This window comes from Lepidochelys kempii, chromosome 7 (assembly GCF_965140265.1).
Source record: "Lepidochelys kempii isolate rLepKem1 chromosome 7, rLepKem1.hap2, whole genome shotgun sequence".
NCBI lineage: Eukaryota > Metazoa > Chordata > Testudines > Cheloniidae > Lepidochelys > Lepidochelys kempii.
The window spans coordinates 23,709,934-23,729,816 of NC_133262.1; the positions used below are offsets into that span (position 1 = coordinate 23,709,934).

The 19,883-nt window shown below is 44.3% G+C and overlaps 1 protein-coding gene across 1 annotated transcript; it reads right to left on the minus strand.

Annotated features, from left to right (window-relative positions):
• Positions 1–427: 427 nt before the first annotated feature.
• On the minus strand, positions 428–1,120 carry DNAJB8 (DnaJ heat shock protein family (Hsp40) member B8). Its single transcript, XM_073354822.1, has one exon. The coding sequence runs from the start codon at positions 1,118–1,120 to the stop codon at positions 428–430; it is 693 nt and encodes a 230-aa protein (XP_073210923.1).
• Between the last annotated feature and the right edge of the window lie 18,763 nt (positions 1,121–19,883).

The window sequence follows — 19,883 nt, forward strand, 5'->3', positions numbered from 1 at the left end:
TGGTTCCATCAACACATTTCACATGGGTCACCAAAAAGCTTGCACTGGACCCAACTTGCAACCTAGAAATGAAAGGCTCTCTCACCCATAATCAATCCCCTGGGCCATCCAGTCCCCCTGTACTTAACGTACTTAGTCTGTTTGGTAATCCAGGAAGACTTACCCTTGCAGTATTTACTTCTGAAATACTGAGATACATTTATTCTAGGTTTATTAAAATTAGAGCCAGCTTGAATAGCATGCCTCTATATCTTTAGCTGTGAAATAGTTGTTCCAAGAAATGCAGAAATCTGTAACAATTGTAACTCAGTGAAGCCGTTTATTCGTACTACTTATATTGGATCCCATTTTGCTGATCAAGAGTCTACAAGTGAGATCTTCCAAACAGCTTGCTGGTAACGTTTCTGCACAGGTGTGCAGTGAGTTGCTAGCATTTCAGCTGTTCTCTTCCGTTGATTTTTATGGACTTCAGCTGCCCGTCTTCCTCAACTTCAGTTCTTTCTTGTCCATTCTCAATGATTTTCCTGGTGGTGATTCTTCTACCATTGACCACTTCTGTAGAAGTTGAGACTGATCTGAAGTTGTTTGAACCACTCATGTCTCCTCCAAAGGCCCTGCAGGAGAATGTAGTGTGCTCACCGGGGTTGACTGAATCAAATGACATAAATGATTCCATAAGATCAGGAAATACATCAAAGCCGGCAAAGCTAGCTCCTCTTCCACGAGTTCTGTTTCTGTTTTCACCTACATTTCCATCAAATGGACTGTCCCAGAAATCATGTGCAAAGGGATCCATTCCTGCAAAAAATTCCCTGAAAATCTCTTCTGGGTTACGGAATATGTATTCAGAATCAAATGGGCTGTGGAAGTGGCCTCCAGTTGCACCTCTGCCTCCTCTGTGCAGACTTTCCTTTCCAGATCTATCATAGATGGAACGTTTTTGGGGATCTGATAAAACCTCGTATGCCTCAGCTACGGCTTTGAATTTCTTCTCTGCCTCCTCCTTGTTATTAGGATTCTTATCAGGGTGCCATTTTAATGCAAGTTTACGGTAGGACTTTTTAATATCATCTTGTGAGGCTTTTTGGTGAAGTCCTAAAACTTCGTAATAATTCACCATCCCAAATGAAAGGTGGATGGCTTTTGAAATGCTTTCTTTTCCCTCTGCTCAGTGGCCTGAAGTCTGAGCCGTTCAGCATCCAGGAAATCCTGTTTCCTTTGGGCGCTCCAAATTTGCTCCTTATGACCTGCTGGTTTTGCTCAGTTCATCTTTTGATTTGCTAGCGCTTGGAGCCACAGGAAAAGAAACACATTGTTTAAATTTACTCTTTGATTTTAAGACAGTTGAGTGGTGGGATTGTGACATCAGAGGTAATTCAGCCAATCATTGTACAGCTGATTTTAGTTCTTTTTTTTTCTTTTTGTTTGTTTTTTGCATACTGAAGTGATATTGGTGAAAATCCTATACATATTGTCTGGGGTTTATCTTTTGTTTGCAGTGCTGCTGTAGCCATGTCGCTGCCAGGTTATTCGAGACACATGGTGGGTGAAGTAATATCTTTCATTGGACCACCTTCTGTTTCATCTCACATTTTAAAAAATTATATTTCACATCTATGATGATGTAAGTGTGAAATACAGCTCTCTGATGACAGTAAGGCATTATATACGGCTATGTCTTATTGTACTCTGACTGTGGATTTTGAGGTAGTTATGAAATATACACTATAGGCCATGATTCTCCTCTTACACTGGTCATTCCATTGGTGCTAATGGAGTTCAGAGATTGGGGGAACTGGAGCCAGGACTCTTGAACTATATTTTTGCTACTGACTTGCTGTATCACAAGTCCCATCTTCTCTCTCTGTCTCATTTTCTCTATCTGTATATTTGTAATGTGCTTTGAAATGCTTGGGTGAAAGGTACCACAGAAGTGAACATTGCTATGATAGAAACAAAAATTTTGATGATGTGACTGTGCTCTTAATGTGTATTGGCTTTATGCCCTCTTCTTGGCACACACAGATGGCGGAAATCCATTATGTACAGGGCAGTAGACCTAAAGGGAAAACTGCAACATCCACTAGAAAGCAGCCCTATAGGGGAAGCTAAGAAGGTTTTAGAGCTAACCAACCCAGATTGGACAGAAGAGGCCTTTGGCTGCAAGAATTTCCACTTCATTGCCAGCAAGGGTCTGCTTCTCTTGTGGGTCAGTGATGGGACAATGCTATGGAGCTACTTGTAATGTAATATCTAAATCCAGCTCTAAAAGTCACCATCAGTCAGTGCAGTGAAGTTCTTGAGATTGGCGCTCAAGGAAATGAAGGGCAATATTGAAGTCAAAGGAGTATCATGTGCTGTGAATACATCAGACACCTGCTTTCACCACCACCAGTGTGGCCTTATTAATTGGAGGAGGATGGTGCTTTGGGGATTGGTGTTTTGGGGAGTACTGTGTGAACTGAGAAAGTATGTTAAAAAAGATCCATCCCACCATGGCAAGCTAACATTCCTCCCAATGCCTTCTGAATTTGGAGGCCAATTTGTGCCAAGGAATGAGAGAGAGTTTCCAAATAATTATTAATTAATTAATTGGACATCCAGAAGGAATGAAGAGGAGGGAGTGGCTGGCTGTATATACTGGATGTTGGGTTTCAACAATTAGTGGTACCTTCATTCCTTTTCTTTCCAAAAAAGTATGGACTTTTTTGTCTCTTTTCCCTCACTCAGATTTTGAAATCTTCAGCAGGGATGTTGAGTGACTGTTCCATGTATTGACCTCACTCACTTTCTTCTGCCTGTTTATTAGGAGAGGAAACCAAGTTGAGGGACCACTTAGATTCTTGTGCTTGGGTGTAGTATTAGGGTGTCCACTTGGGCTAGGGGCACTGCCTCCTTGCTCAGAAAACATCCCTAAATCCTAAAAGTACCAAAACACTCAGTTGTTGGATTTTAGCCTGGGACCTCCCCTGATCCTGCAAAGGTTTACATATACTCAATTTTAAGCATGTGAATAGTCCAACTAATGGGACCACTTGTGCTTAAAGGTAAGCACTTCTTTGTAGGAATGGGGCCATAGTGCTGCTGAAAAGTGCCAACCTGACACCCCTGGTGCTTGGAGCCCTCTGTTTATCCCTAAAACAGGTACTGCACAGGTAGATGCAAACCACCTCCATGCTTTCCCACCAGTGTTCCTCAAACCTGACCTTCAGGGAGGAGATAGGTCAGGCTCCATGGCCCTTTCAGTCATTGGCCTTTGAGCTAAAATTGCCATTCAGGGGGTTCGGTTAGTGACTGTTGTGATAGTGGTTTTTGTGATGTAGATGCCTATCTACTAGGAAGTGGACTTAGAACCTACCAAACTCATCTCACACAGGCCGCCAACATCTTTTGCCAACATGGGCTAGATTTGAACATTTTAAAGACCCTTGTGCAAGACTTCACAAGCAATTCCATTCCTGTTTCTAGCGTGTCGGTTCTCTGTCAGATGGAGGAGAAAGACTCGATCAAGAGTAATTCCAGTCAGCCTGCTGAGAGGTTCCCTGTGGGTTTTAGCAAGAGCCAGTGCCCAGCAGAAACCAATCCAGATTGTTTGCCGTGAGTGGTATTGTATGGACAGGGAAGGAGGTAATTCTAACTTTTTCAGCTGTGCTATTTGAGAAGCATCTCCTCCCTCAGTGGCCACAATGCTCGCATTTGATGATGAGTGTCCGTAGAGTCTCAGACTCGCTGGCGCACTGGATTATCTGTCTTGGATTTAGTACATTTACCAATCTGAAATGTAGGAAGTGTTTTTCTACTGTCATCTGCAATGGGGGCTGATCACTGCCCGTCCCTCTGCTGCCTGCAGCAGGCGTCTGAGATTAGCAGCAGTTCAACTGAGTGCCGCTGCTGTAAACTAAAAGGGTTTGCAAGAGAGACAGAGGAGTGAAAAAGCGATGGTGAAAGAGAAATGAGAGGGAGAAAAACATGCACTCATCAAGTAAGTAGACCCAAACTAGCCAGGCAGCCCCAAAGAAACCAAGGCTTTGAAATGAGAAATGTTTTTCGTATCTTAAATCTCAAGTACAAACAATAAAAACCAGCCCAGGCTGTGTTCTTTGAAGAGAAGTACGAGTGACCTGAGCAGTGGTTATCAGCAGTGTCATTAAGATAAACGCTTAACATGATTTAAAGCATCCGAAACTGAAGGCAGCACTTTCAGATACTAACAAAACGGCCTGACATTGGGGATGGAAATCAATAGTAATCAGATGTCACTAAAAATACTCAAAAGTGTCCCATGGCTGATGGAGGTGAGATTAGTGTAAATATTTGTATTCTAATCAGTGGCACGGGAGGGCTGTAGGTGGCCTCTCTGTCTATTTAATTAATGGAGTGGCTTTTTAAAAGGATCCTAATCATATGTGATTGTATCTGCTTATCAACATTTTTGCTAATTAGATGATATGGAGGCAGTCGTTCTGCTAATTCCCTCATCCGAACAGCATATCCTGCTCAGATAAAGTACAGTCTCTTTTTAATAAGAAACAATCATGAGACAGACTAACCTTAATGGTGCTCATTATCTTTGGATCTTTTGGGTCCCCTCCCCCCCTTTACTTAGATTTCTGCTTCAGAATGCCAGATGGGCAAAGTTACTGTGGCCCTCTCCCATCCGCTCCAGTCACAATTTAAAACACAATCAAATCCATGGGAAGAGCATTCTGACAGCTGAGGTCTCATGTTATAGGGCCTTTCCCCTAAGTTCGTCCAAGCAGGAAGTTTACATTTTTCAGACCTGTTGTGCTAGGGATGGGAAAGAGATTTGGATTAAAAAAAAAAAAGCCCCAAATTTAATCCCAAACTGAGCCCTGAAGCTTCACACTGAAACGAACCTATTCTGAGCCTTCACTCAAAACTACAGCTTGACCACAAACTTCCATCCAAATCCTGGACCTTTGGCTACAGCTCCAATTAACCCTTTGCCCAGAACTCCAACAGACCCTGAATTTTCCTCCAAGCCAAAGAGCTTTTCTGAGCTGTGAAAACGAAACAATATATATATATATATATATATATATATATTTGTTTTGAAACAGGCTTGGCAGGGGGTGTCACCAGAAGAAGGGTTTATTGGCAGCCAGTTGATCCTGTGACAAGGCCTGGATCCTTTTATCTATAAAACAACATGAGCCTGAGACATTTGCTCTAAGTACTTTGAGTGTCCAAACAAACAAGAGTCACACTTCACCCTGCCACTCAAACTGTCGTCAGACATTTCACCCCACTGTGGCCCCTGTTTAAAGGGATATTGTACTCGATTCCTTCCTGCCTCTCGGGGGTTGGGAGGGGAATCTCACTAGATTTTCCTTGGGAGAACTGTTAGAATCTGTGGTGAAGGGGCTTTGCTGGTTCATACCTCATGGTGGGTTACGTAATGCCCACCTCCTAGTGTGTTAACAATAGGATCTAGCTGCCTTAGCAAAGATGTAAACTAAATAATAGATTTAGCTAGAAAAGCCTTTCCTTTCTTCTCAAGACAACAAAGCACCATCTCCATAGACTGAACTCCTCCTAAGTAGATCTACCCTTCACACAAGCAAGCCAATGAGTGTCAGGGTGGACTGAAGTAATGGGGGTATATGCCTTCTATTTAGTTTGTGAGGTCAGGAGTTTGCCTGCTGTTTTTTCAGCTGTGAATGCTGAGCAGAAAAGGCTTAAATGACACAGATTCCAGCCTCCCACATCTGTGGATGGCAAGAGGAAGTTTCTATGCATCCCATACAATGATATTCGTGTATTAACTGCATTCCATTAAAGTGCTGGGTGATGGGTGACGGAAGGTTCTGGGGAGCATTAGGAAGAAATGTAGTTCTAGCAGGCTGAATGGGACTGTGGCTGCTCAAACTTCCTCTGACCTATGAATAATCAGGGAGGAGCTGAGGAAGGAGTTTCTGGATCCAGTTTATTCTGAGGTTTGGGTTTCAGACCCCCAAGATCTAGCGACTGCTCATATGAAATTTAAACCCCAAATGGCAGAAGTCTCTTGAGACTACCTGTTCTCAAGAGATTTCTGCCATTTAGGGCTGAATCCAAACTAAGAACTCAGTCCTACCTGGGGCTGGAGTAAATGGGAGCTGCTGGTTTTCAGCATCAAATCATGCCCTAAATCCAGGAAATAGACCTGTTTCTATTTCAGGACACCTAGAACTAAAACCATGTGAGTAGGCTGGGACCCATGGATTCTAATCTGACCTCCCACCTCAGCCCAAAATTCAATGCTGTTTGGATTTGACATTCCGGTCTTGGCTCATCTTTGAATGTAATTAATAGTTCCCTCACATTTACTGTGATGGCTGTATCAGTGTTCTGCTCAGAAATAAGAAAGACCAGCCCTTCTGCCTTGCTCCCTGTCTGTGACAGCCTTGGGCTTCCTGACTTTCCCCCCTCCCAGCCATAAAAAAGGGTGATTAATTCAATATTAACCAAATATTGAGGACAATATCTAGTTTTTGGTACCATGGCTAGAAGTATGAGAGCTGAAAATGAAGAGGGGACGCAGTCTTAAAACTCCAGGAAAGAGAAGATGATTAATTACTGTCCTGGGATTTTCTTTCCACCTCCCGTCAGTGAGAGGCGCTATGTGGAGCATTCAATTAGTAAACCAGAAGGGGAACGTTGTAGCTCAGTTTCTCATTATTAAGTGATGGTTCATGACACGACTTGGGCTTGTGCCCGGCAACTGAGTTTATTTTAGGCTGTTCAGGCATCCTATAGAGATGATACCACCTGGATTTGAAAGCTCCTCTGGCCTCTTCTGACTACAGAGAGAGAGGTGTTTGCCTGCCTGGCATAACTATTTCACCTAAGCACAGACTCCTTCCCAATTTTGGATGGCATTATATTGGGAAATAACCACCTCTGAGAGCTGTGCCTCTTAGGGATCACTTCACAGCTGCTGGGTGCTTTCCAGAGGTGGTACGTCCAAGTCTGACATAGCCAGGGCTTGTCTGCACTTGAAATGCTACAGAGGCACAGCTGTAACTCTTCAGTGTAGGAGTTCTCCTGTCAGCATAGGGAATCCATCTCCCCAAGAGGCACTAGCTAGGTTGACAGAAGAATTCCTCCATCGACCTAGCACTATCTACGCAGGGACTAGGTCAGCTTAACTATGTCGCTCAGGGGTGTGGACTTTTCACACTCCTGAGCAATGTAGCTGGGTCAGTCTAATTTTCTAGTGTAGACCAGCCCCCAGGAACTGGAGCTCTCGGTAGGTGATGGCACAGAAGTGGGTTGTGCCCCAAGAGTGGCAGCTATTAAATTGTGGGTCCTGGTGATTTGCATTTACAGTCCTGGAGCATTTAAAATTCCTTCTTTACTTCAGAGTCAGTCCTGTAGAACAAAACTGAATTTCTGTTTTAGAAAAGTAGCTCTCCCTCCTTGCAGGGCAGGAGGAATTTTAGAGCTCCAGAACTGTGTACCATCTGCATGATAAATTATGCCTAGCTGCACACGACAGAAATGAGCTATCAGGAAAAGAGAGAGGATATTTAACAGAGAAGATTTTACATGGGATGGGGAACTGAGGAAGAAAAGGACTCCCCATCTAAACAGCCAACACTGCAGCCTCAGGTTTGCTTTAGGAAAACTTCTGAAAGTGGCTGCTGCCAGAGGCTGGGAACAGGGGAATTTCCACACTGCTTCAGTGAAGATTTAGTCCAAGTTTATTGCTGAGATTAAAAGACTGAAGAATATAAATTGTAAATGTGATGACTTAAGAGCTCATAAATTCAGTATACAGCCCTGTTCCCAAGAGAGCCTATGTGCAGCCTGGCCAAGCTGCCCAGTGCTCGTGAGCGTGCTCTCTCACTCACTCTCACACACACACCACTTCTCAAGAGACTCCCTCAACAGCTTGCCCTGGCTTCCAAGCGCGCACACGCATGCCTACAGAAACAATGAATGCACTCATACACCCACTGGCACCTGGGGACCTGAGCATATACCTATCACTGCATGCAGATTATACACACGTCGTGGGACCTGGAAAAGTATTTAAATCTCACACACCTGCACTCCCTGTGCGTCCACACATGCAGATGTACACGCATGCTCTTCCTATTTCTCATTTGCAGTGAAATCACTGGCAGCCCTGAGCAGGGATTTGCCCCTATTTAATTGCAATTTAGGTAACAAACAGGTCGAACACTTTGAGGATGATATTTCAGCCCCTGATGATGAAGGAAGATGTGCGGTGCGGCCCCTTAATTTAAGAGGAATTCTTTGCATTTGCATAATAACTTTCATGCTGTAATATGAAGTGAATACTGTTATCCCCCATTTTACCTCTGGGGAAACTGAAGTGGTTAAATGAGTTGCTCATAGTGACACAGTGAGTCAGTGGCACTCAGTGCTTTTGAGGTACAGATGTGGCACCAGCCCCTTTTCCCCGCCAATATATGAACCAACATTAGCTTCATGGAAAGATGGAGCTTCCCTCATAGGCAAATATGCCCCCTCAAGTTCTGCCAAAAGAAAAGGAGGACTTGTGGCACCTTAGAGACTAACCAATTTATTTGAGCATGAGCTTTCAGCTACAGCTCACTTCATCAGTTCATTCAAGTTCTGCCATTTGCTAAAATCCAACCTGGGTTTTCCTGTCAGGCTGACTTGGCTTCTGCCACCAGGGGGATGCTGAGAGATTTTCTGATAGTGTTAAATTTACTGGAAGCTGCATTTCCAGTGGGTGAGTTACGGATGGGGTTGCAGCAAGGTCATTTCCAGCTGTCGCGGTCCCTTGGGTTTATAGCTACTCAGAATTCAGTGCTTGCTGACATCTAAGCTGGGAGCAATAGACCCTTTCCTAAAATAAAACCGCAACTTCTGTTGGGAATACACCATTGGGATCTATCATATTCTCTTTTACAGGCAAGATAAGAAGTTGAAAAACCTTCCTACTTAATGGAAAGAGTCATCCTGATTATAGTCCAATGCCAAAGATATCTCTTAGGGTTGGTTGATTGAATGTGGTAGACCAGGACTGCAACAGCACGGTGTGCTCCAGGTCAATGCTAGGAGAGGGAGGCAATGGCTCATGTTAGCAGATGAGCCCTTTTAGGATTAAGGCTGATGGTCAAAATTTGGGAACCAGAAGAACTGGGGGGTGAAAAATTGGGGAAACAAGGAGGGACATCAGGGTACCAATGGGGAAGTGTTCGGCTCCCCTCCCCCGAGAGTAAGCAATATGTTCCAACTCTAGCCTTAACTTTTCCCTTTGAACTTTGGCTGGAAGGGCATGACATAATGGCTAAGTAACAGGTTTGCAATATATAAATTTCCTAGAATCAAAGGTTCGAATGGCAGTTGAATCATCTCAGCTCCTTACCCTTCCAAGGATGTTAAACTAAGATCCATTCAGTTGACTGTATGAGAGTCTCTGGATGACATACCTTAAAAATCCAGCTTCTGTTTGCTTTGCCTGGATGCTCAGAACCTGCTTTTCTAAAAGCTGATGCCTGAGGTCTAGCCATGTGTGTACCTAATGTGCATGTCCAGTTACTGCAATGGCATACGTGAATCAGGTAATTACGTGCCAGTAGCTCTAAATACCCTTTTTCCACCCAGAGGCCCAATTTCTGACTAGAACTGAAATATTGATAACTGTGTCTGCAGAAGTGCTTGCAGACCTCTTTCTGCAAATCCAAGCCCTAAAAGATGTCATGGCATTTCTCTGGAGAAAGGATGGTGGTGGGGATGATGGTAAGGGGAGCCTCCCTGGTATCCTTGTTCAAAATTTCCCCTCTATGTGTGATCCAAGATTAGGGAAGGCAACTTCCTACTACATGTAGCCCTACTTTTCAGCTAACACGGAGGTTCTCAAACTGGAGGTCAGGAACCCTAGGGGGTCACAAGGTTATTACATGGGGGGGTCGCGAGCTGTCAGCCTCCACCCCAAACCCTGCTTTGCCTCCAGCATTTATAATGGTGTTAAATATATAAACAAGTGTTTTTAATTTATAAGGGGGGGTCGCACTCAGAGAATGGTATGTGAAAGGGGTCACCAGTACAATAGTTTGAGAACCGCTGAGCTAGCATCCTCTATCTCAGAAGTGGCTGCATCTCAGTCATTCTTTGTACGTATATAGGAAGCAAAGCAATTTGGGGTTAAAGGGGTGTTATGAATGTACCCTGTTCTAGGTCTTTGAGACCCTTTTTTACAGGAAAAACTGTAAAAAAGGCTAATTTTTAAAAAAATCATTTATTCCTTTTAACGTAAATTGTATCTCGGGAGAGTGTGCGTGCGCATAGTGTGTGCTTGTACAGTAGCAGATCCGCATAATTGCATGAGCATATATCTCTGCATATTCTGTACCTGTGCAAAGCTGTGAGTGGAGATTGTAACTGTACACGCTATGCTTTAACAATGATTTGATAATAGAGTCAAGAACACGCTATATACAATGGACCCTCACTTACATATTTAGCTTAAGAAAGAGAAGGTTAAGGGGTGATTTGATTACAGTCTATAAGTATCTACATGTGGAACATATACTTAATAGTTGGCTCTCCAATCTACCAGAGAAAGGTGTAACGTGATCCAATGGCTGGAATTTGAAGGTAGACAAATTCAGACTGGAAATAAGGCATCATTTTTTGACATTCAGGGTCATTGGAACAACTTACCAAGGGTGGTGGTGGATTCTCCATCACTCACCATTTTAAAACCAGGACTGGATATTTTTCTAAAAGATCTGCTCTAGGAATTATTTTGGGGGCAATTCTATGGCTTGTGTTACACGGGAGGTCAAACTAGATGATCACAATGGTCCCTTCCGGCTGTAGAGTCTATGAATATATATTTTGATTCACTAAAATCTTCTAATCCATATTTCTCCATCAGATCCTTGAAATTGTTTGCAAATTTATCTTAGGTGCTTGAAAGTCATAAAACTCCCCCTCACTGTTGTGTGTGATAATTATAATGGCCACTTGTATAGGACTGAATTCTAAAGTTTAGCCCAGATAACAATTAAGCAACAAGAGAAGATGAAAAGGAATTAAAAAAAAGAATTGAATCTGAATTTATATTTCTGTAATATAATGTGTATGGATGTACACATCTGTGTATGAAAGTAAGCATTTGTATGTGTGTAGCACTGTGTGTGTTTGTGTATGTTAATATCTCTTGTAACAATAGACACTCCTTGACTCTGGTAGCATTTGCTGGAGCCTCCCTATTCAGATATTGGTTTGTTATCAGGTTGCAGCAGGCATTTCCATCTACTCAGGGATCTGAGCCCCTGTGAGCCACCACATGGGGCCTTCAAAGCACTTCCCTGTGCCTTGAGTCTGCATTCCCTTTCTGATGAGGGAGGGTGAGAGGGATAAAGAAACACAGCGTCTCCAGAGGTGTTATTCCTCATGCTGACTGGTGCATCTGGAGAACTGACTTTGCACCTCAAAGCAGGGAGGGGAATGCCCTGTCCTTAACTTGTTCCTCAAAAATACTGGAGGAGGGGGGTTATCTCACATGTACCCCTGCTGCATTGGTAATGAGAAAGCACCCTAATGAAACATGAGTTCTCATTAGTTTTTGTACTCAGCAGTATGGAGAGGGAAGGTCCAGATCCATATCTAAGATCCCAGTGAGCAGGATCTGTTAGATTTAGTACACAAAATACTAGCTAGACACCCCATGAGTACACATTGAAATCTTGCACCCTTCAGAAGAGTAGTTTCAAATATATTTGTGGGGTTATAGGATTTGTGAGGCTTCTCAGAATGACTTGTGGCTCTAAAAAGGGGACAAGCTGGTACCTCTAGGCCTCTTCATAAGGGAAGACTCTGAAAGAAAAGGCTTTTAGAATCTTATTTCCGCTTACCTGTCCCACTCCACTAGAACTACAATGCAATGGCCACTAATCTTATGTGGCTCATAACTGCAAATGGGTCTGGAATTAGTTAATTTTACAGCACTGTGGCTGCCTGTCTTTTGCACCAAAATCAATGAAGGAAACACACATTTTCCATATTTGCAGGGAAGAAGGGACAGCTAGGACTTGAGTGTACGTTCACAGGATTCCTCTGGGACAGCCTGAGCTTGGGAGCGCGGCAAAAGGAGATTAACAATGTGGAGAGACGACGCTCTCAACAACAGGAGCGAAAAAGCTCCCAAGGGTTTAGCGGCAGTGGGAAAGCTTGATTGCCACATACAGCAACGCAGTAGCCTACACAGCTTTCCCCCCTAGCTCCCCAAAGACACCCAGTGGAGTGTATTCATTTGGTGGGAGGGGGATGGTATAATTGGCTGTCACTCTGCTGGAGCGCATTTTATTTGCATAGATAATGAGTTCCTCCAGACAGGAGAGAGAATTTGGGCTGCCACATGAAATAATGCCAAGCGAGGGCAAAGGTGTTAATTAAAGAGATTTTGGCAAGTAATTTAAGGGCCAAAATTTACATTTTGTTGGAAGAAAATCTACCTGTTGTGAATCAAAACTTTGTATATAGTTGCGGGGGTGGGGGGGAGTTGTTTTGTTTTAAATTTAGTGTTAACAAAAACAGTTGGCCTCTTTGTGGGCTAAACACTACTGGCATTGGGCTAGCCTATGCACACCAGGAAATTAAACTGACTGTGGGCCTGATTCTCCACTGCCTTGTATCTTGTGTGAAATGGGTGTAAAATGCTACCAAGTTACAATTCTACATTCATGTACACACCCACTTTTGCCCTCATCTTGCATGGGTGGAAATGCAGGTGAAAGGCAGTGAAGAAACTGACCCAGGTTTTGTACCAGGAGTTCTATAGCTCAGTGGTTTGAGCATTGGCCTGCTAAACCCAGGGTTGAGAGTTCAATCCTTGAGGGGGCCATTTAGGGATCTGGGGCAAAAATTGGGGATTGGTCCTGCTTTGAGCAGGGGGTTGGACTAGATGACCTCCTGAGGTCCCTTCCAACCCTGATATTCTATGATTCTCTACTCCCCCACACTGGGCAGGATGTCTAATGAGAACTGGTTTCTAGGTGAAATTTCTGCAACTTCCACTCTCTTGACTGTTTTTGCTGCTTCTGGCCAAAGGAATAACAAGAGGGAAGGGCTCTGGCTTTCAGATGAAAAAGATGGGTTCTGGGGGAATGGTCAGATTGTGGCAAGTCTCTGTGAGGAGAGGAAGTGTGTCACTGGCAGTATGCATCGCGTGCCACATTTTTGATGACTAACAGCAATCTTTACTGGGACATAATAGGGGTGGGGACGTCTGGGCTGGCTGCATAGAACCTACTGAGAATTATTCCTTTAAATGGCTCCATTTGGCCGATATCGCCTCCTTAGATCTATACTGAAATACCCTTCTATTAATAAATAACTCCTTTCTCCATTTCTCCATTGCAACAGCGCACGTTTAAGTATCTGAGAATTGGGTTTGTTTTTTATAGACATTAGAATTAGATTTTATCTTTATTAAGGGTTCCCTCCCTACCTCTAAACCTTTGTTCCATTGCAGTGAGAAAATCAGTCAGATGTAAAGGGGGGAAGGGGATCAGTCAAGATTTTATTTTCATCTGATTTATCTCAGCCAAAGAGAGAGACTGAGAGTCCCTATATGCTTTTGACCAGTGAGAAGTGCCTTTAAGAGGAGCAGACGTTTTTCCCATTGTAATAATGATCTGTGTTTGAGTATATTGTCATCTAAAGCAGTTGAGACAAGAGGATCTGGTGCTGCATGAATAACTTGTAGAAAATAATGTATCTGAGGGGTTTAGCATTTTTGTTTCCTCATGGACTACCTGGAAGCATATTTCCTTGAATTAATTTATTATTTGAAATCATTCAGTGATTATTGTTTGTGGGTGATTAATTTGTTTAACTGTGGATTGCAAACAGTCGCTACATGTATTTGATTTTTGAAGTATGTTGGTTAGTTGTGACTGGTCAGATAAATCAAATGGTCAGGATCTGTTCTGATTGGATGAGTATGCAGTCACTGGCATGAAAACATGTGCATGCAAATTAAAAATGTTATCTCCACAAATGCTGTCATTGGTGGCTTTGAAATTCTTTTTCCATGAACCGCCAGGCAAGTAAAACTTGATTTCTTACATAGTGATAGAAGGCAAACACAAAAATGATGCAAATATGGTCTACGTGAGTTCATTTAAAAATGTGTGTGTCTATTTGTAACAAAAAAATTGCTTTGCAAAATTTGCCTGGGTGGAATGGGAACATAGGAAATGCTGTGCTGGAGTGATCTATCAAGTCTGGGGTATCCAGCCTTTAAAAATGGCCCATTCTTGTTGCTTCAGAGGAAGGCAGGAAAAAAATCAAACCCAGAATACATCTGGCCTGACAAGTTGTGCAATGTTGTACGGGGGAGGGGAGGAATGCCTTCCTGACCCCCTCAGGCAAACAGTTTATGCCCTGAAGCATGAGGTTCCATTATCCTTATCTTAGCTCACATAGCTATAAATGTTACTGGTCATAAAATTACCCAGCCCTTTATACACAGACATCTGTAATAAGCCTGTGCTGCTAAAAATTGTCAAAGCTTTTTATTATTGGTGAACTTGTAAAGCTGTTTCTTAAAAAAAACATAAAAATAAAAGTTCTTAACAAAATTAAAATACATTAGCAAACAGCTTAAAAGCTAATGCCATTATCACATTTTCTGCATAGACTTTATACCACTACTAATATATAACAATTTATTTTCCCATCTCTAGCCTCTTCCACCTGCAGATCTTCAAGCACTTTACAGACATTAATGATTTAAGCCACATAACCTTCCTTATGACATAGGTCAATATTGTCCCTTTATAGAGATGGGTAAATAGAGGCACAGAGAAATTACCAGACCGGCCCATGGTCACACAGCAGGTCAATGGCAAAGCTAGAAAAATAAACCTGACTCTGAGATTTGGGATTTTTGTGGACGGTTTGGGGTTAAAGTTACCTTCATGTGAATTTCATTCTGGTGAAATAGGTCAGACAGATGTCCCTGGAAACAGATATTCTTTCTTTTAGCCACAGCAAAGCTATGGCCCAAACAATGCACCTCAAGCTTCCTTGGCATATTAACCTCACAAAGGTGTATCCAACCCTGCCTTGGAATTACCATCTGTAAAGATGAAAAGGGAGTTCAGTTTCCATGGTCCATGCAGTTTTGACCCCTCTGCTGAGATGGCTAATGGGGGCTGGGGGTTAAAGAATGCCAACTCTGGTGGGGACACATGCCCACTGAGGACTGGACTGAGACAATCCACTGAACAGCCATCAGATGTCAACACCTTTCTGTCACTGCTGACCTGAGTTGGCTTTGAACCTGTGGGCTACACATGAATTCACATATATGATGCAAATAACTTCTCTCATCTAGCTGCTGCCAGTCACTGTAGTATCTAAGCACCATAACTTACTTGCCAAGAATTGAGTAGAGGGTTTTTATTTCTCCTGTAGTTGTTGGGACCATCGGTAACACCTAAAGGAGCTTGTAGGGAGTTGCATCCCTTAACTTCATTAACTGTATGTGATAGAGTTGGGGGAACCTGGAAAGTTGAGTTCAGGCTCACAAACGTTCTGCCAGCATGAAATTCTCCTTTTGCCCATGCTCTAGGGTAGGCTTCTGGAATGTGGGATCTTCTGGACCAGCTCTTGGGAAGCAGCTAAGGCCTCCTTTTACCTTCAACTCACAATGCTCTGAAGTTGGTTTTCTGGAATATGGAACTCTCCTTGGACAGCCGTTGTGGCACGCAGCTGGCCTGCTCCCTCACGTATTGCTCGATGAACTGATGTTTTCACCAAATCATGGCAGGGTATTGGGGGAGTAAAGATCAAGGCTTTGCAAAGCTCATAGAACCTCGTTGACTAATTTGGATGTTCACAAAACTAGTTCAAGTTCCTGGATGTTGTAATTTTAAGCCCATTTTTTCTAGGGGCGATTCAGTTCAGTTAATAAAAGAAACAACCTTTGTTTTTCTACTTAAAGGGCCATCTGTAATAGTGTATAAGGGATAGAAGATCCAGCACCCATCCTTACGCCCCAAAAGGTGGCACAAATGGGTGCCATCTACATGGCATATAGCCTGTATTTATTTTTTATTAGAATTTCTCTGCCCCTCTTTCCTCTATCTCCCACACTGTCTCTAATTGGCTCTGGTCAGGACCTCTGCACTTCTTCAAGCCAGCTGGCAAGCTACTGGTACTATAGGTCTCAGAGTTATCCATACAGTGGTTTGCAAATTCTCCATCCCATCCTCTTCCCCCTTTTCCTCAATCAGCTGAGAGGCAACTGACCTCTTTTGTGGAGGGCAACCCTGCCAGCAAAATGAGGAGAAGCTGCCAGTGGGGAGTTGGTCAGTGAGACAGAGCTGGAAGCAGAGAATTTTGTAGGAAGCGAATGCAAGAGTCTGGCCAGCTTCTGTCCCTCATTTAAACTTCCGTAGCCTGACATCAAACATGTCGTTGCAGACTGAGCCCCCACAAGCCTGACAGAGGAGCAAAAAGAGAGGGCTGGAGGCAGCAGATCCTAATCTTTATTAAATAAGAACAAAGCCTATGCCGGCTAATGAGAAAAACAAACCGATGAAAGATCCGGCGGGCTCCTCAGAAGGACACAAAGAAATTCTCTCCTGACAAGAGCTTACTAAAAATACACCAGAATATTTATCTTGCTGGCAAAGGCTTCACAGGCCCAAGAGTTGGTGCTTGTGCTTGGGAGATCTGAATGGGCATAACTGAGGAAGAATCTGGCGCAGAGGATTCAGATGACAGTACTTTGCTCTGTGCGAGACTTCCAGAGACAACAGTTATGGCAGGAATACTCAAACAGCAGCAGGTTCGGGGGTATAAACTAGATTGCTAACATGACTTTCCCTTCTGTCTTTCCATTCATGGGTGGACAGCAAGGCACGTCCTTTTAGCTTTATGTCTCCTTGTCTTGTTCTGAATATGTATACGAAGCACAGATGCTACAGGTCTGTGCTCAGCACTCTCTCTCTACACAGATGCTTTGAGTGCCAGATGGAAAAGTTGTAATGTGGATATCAACCAAATGATGCCACCAATGTAATAAGAGAATTAGCACATCTGTTTGAATGGATTCATGTGAGCTCCAGTGAGTGTTAGTTTGTCTCACCATATGCATCATGGATGAATGTGCTACTTCCCCTGCAGGAGAACAAGGAGCTTTGTTCACCTTATTAATCTTGAATAATAAATATTCCCGTTAAGTATTTGAGTTGTTGCTGACTCTGATTCGATCCATGAATGGGGATGTCCCCTCTGCTTACTTAACAAGCATAATATGAAACCTTGGCAGTGATCTGCAGAACTATGTGAATCTTTTGCAACAAAATCCCAAACTATATTAAACTGACCAGTTTTCATGTTATGTTACAAACTCAAAACTCAGACTAAGTGTATAGAAAAATCCACCCAAGGTCATGAAGTGTTTGAGAGTCCGAGTGGGGATCTTCTGAGGGTCCCAGTGTGGAGTGATCTTAAGTTTGGAACAGATCAGAATTAAACAAACTGTTCCCATGAACCCGTGTGACAGGGAGCTGCTCAGTTTCACAAATCCCTAGTGATCTAGCTTCCTCATTGTCCCCTGTAACTTCCCATGTGCCTCAATGAATCAAAGCCAGCTATTCTTTATCTTGAAGACCTTTTCAAAGGAGATCAGTCTCAACCAATACTTTTGATCAGAGAACCCACAAATTTGGGGGAGGTTCAGATCAAAACTCAGATCCAAACTCCACAACCAGCCTACCTTTCAAAATCCTACCTTTCAGCACCCTCAAACGTTGGGGGAATTCACATGTGGATCCACACTTGATTACTTGGTTCTGAAGACAAAAGGAGTTGTTTGATTAGAGGCTGCAGTTCCTTTTCTGGTTCCATCGTCACTGACCATGAAACCTCAGCCACTGCGGCTTTAATATACTGTGGCTGAACTTGTGGTCAGCAGGTCAAAGGGGACGTAATTTACTCAGGCTTTGATGCATTTGATACAGTTTGAGGAGGGATGATAGGAGGTGACAGAGAAGGAAGAACTTTGTCTGTTTACATGAGAATTGGATTAGTATGAAGATGACAGATCCATTTTCTAGCAGAGAGGGACGTAAGGCTAATGAGAAGGTTTCAGCTAGAATGACTGGAGAGAGGTTCTCTTTACTGACTGTAGGAGTCAGACTGAGCACTTGTCTGCAGCTTTTTTATCTTGGTTTCTCTGGTTAGGAGTTGGAGGTGTGTGGCAGGGTTGGGGGGAACCCCATCCTGTGCGGGGGCGAGTGAACCTGCCTCTTTTAGGAAAAAAAAGGGGAGGTGTACGCATCTTACGTCTATGTCTCTCCCAGCCCGACTCCATACGCTTGCCCTTATCAGCAGGGCAGTATGGCCTAGTGGCCGGAGTCCATAAATTCACCCCTGTGATTGGGCAATAAGACTGAGGGGCCAATGTCCATCAATCTGCACCTTTTGGCAGGGTACTAAGGCGCAGTGGCCCAAGTCAATAACTTAGCCCCTTTTTGCAGAGCAGTAAGGCCTAATGGCCAGAGTCAGGAAATCTGCCCCTTCTCGCAAGGCAGTGAGGCCTAGTGGCCCAAGTCAATCTAATCCAGGGGTTGGCAACCTATGGCACGCGTGCCAAAGATGGCAGACAGCAGCGTGCCATTAAAAATCTGGCCTGGCCCGCTCTTCTCCGCCCCCCGCCCACCGCTCTCTCCTTGCAGGGCAGGCAAGCTTCCCCTTGTCCCCCGTCTCTTCCCCCAGCGTGCTGGGTTCCTGCCCCTCCTTCTCTCCCTCCCTGCTGCCGATCAGTTGACAGCCCTTGCTATGGAGTGGGAGAGGGAAAAGCGGAGCTGCAGCGTGCTCTCTGCTCTGGGGACCTTGGGGAAGGGGGTGGAATCGGCATATCCCCTCCAGCCCCCTGCCATGCCACACCCCCCACATTCCCACCTGCACCCCTCGCACCAAATGGGAGCTGCCCAGGTAAGCGCTCCACACCCAAACCTCCTGCCCCAACCCTGAGCCCCCTCCCTCATTCTAGCTCCTGGCCAGACCCTGCACCCCAACCCCCAGCCTGCTCCTTCACTCCCAGCCCTGTTCTCACCACACTCCCACCCTCATCTCAGTGCAGAGAGAGGAAGAGAATGGCTAGAACCAGGGAGAAAGTAGGTACCTACTCTATGTGAACAGGGCTGGGACTCCAGACCAGCAGCGGGCTGAGCAGGGCTGGCAGCTGAGACCCGGGCTGGCAGGGGCCGGCGGACGGAACCCCAGACCGGCAGCAAGCTGAGCGGTTCAGCTCAGCCCACTGCCAGTCTGGGGTTCTGACTGCCGGCCCCTTGCCAGCCATGATCCCAGCCGCAGGCCCCGCTCGGCCCGCTGCCAGCCTAGGTGGATGGAACCCAAGGCTGGAAGCGGGCTGAGCAGGCTGGCAGTGTAAGATCAGCATTTTAATTTAATTTTAAATGAAGCTTCTTAAACATTTTGAAAACCTTGTTTACATATGACAAGAGTTTAGTTATATAATATATAGACTTATAGAGAGAAACCATCTAAAAAACGTTTAAATGTATTATTGGCACACAAAACCTTAAATTAAAGTCAATAAATGAAGACTTGGCACACCACTTCTAAAAGGTTGCTGACCCCTGATCTAGTCCCTCCTTGCAGAGCAGTAAGGTCCAATGGCTGGAATCAGGAAATTTGCCCCTTCTCGCAGGGCAGTAGTCAATAATTTAGCTCCTGCTTGCAGGGCAGTAACGTTTAGCAGCCAATGCCGGACATGGCAGGGAGTGGGTTGCACCCCTCAGCAGGAGGATCTGGGCCCTACCTCTCCACTGGACCCCAGCCCAGGGCCCTGGTAGTGGCCACAGCGCGGGCCACTGAGTCAGCGAGGAAAGGTT

Coding starts and splice junctions, on each gene's coding strand:
- DNAJB8 (XM_073354822.1), bottom strand. CDS start 1,120: ATGGTGAATTATTACGAAGTTTTAGGACTTCACCAAAAAGCCTCACAA.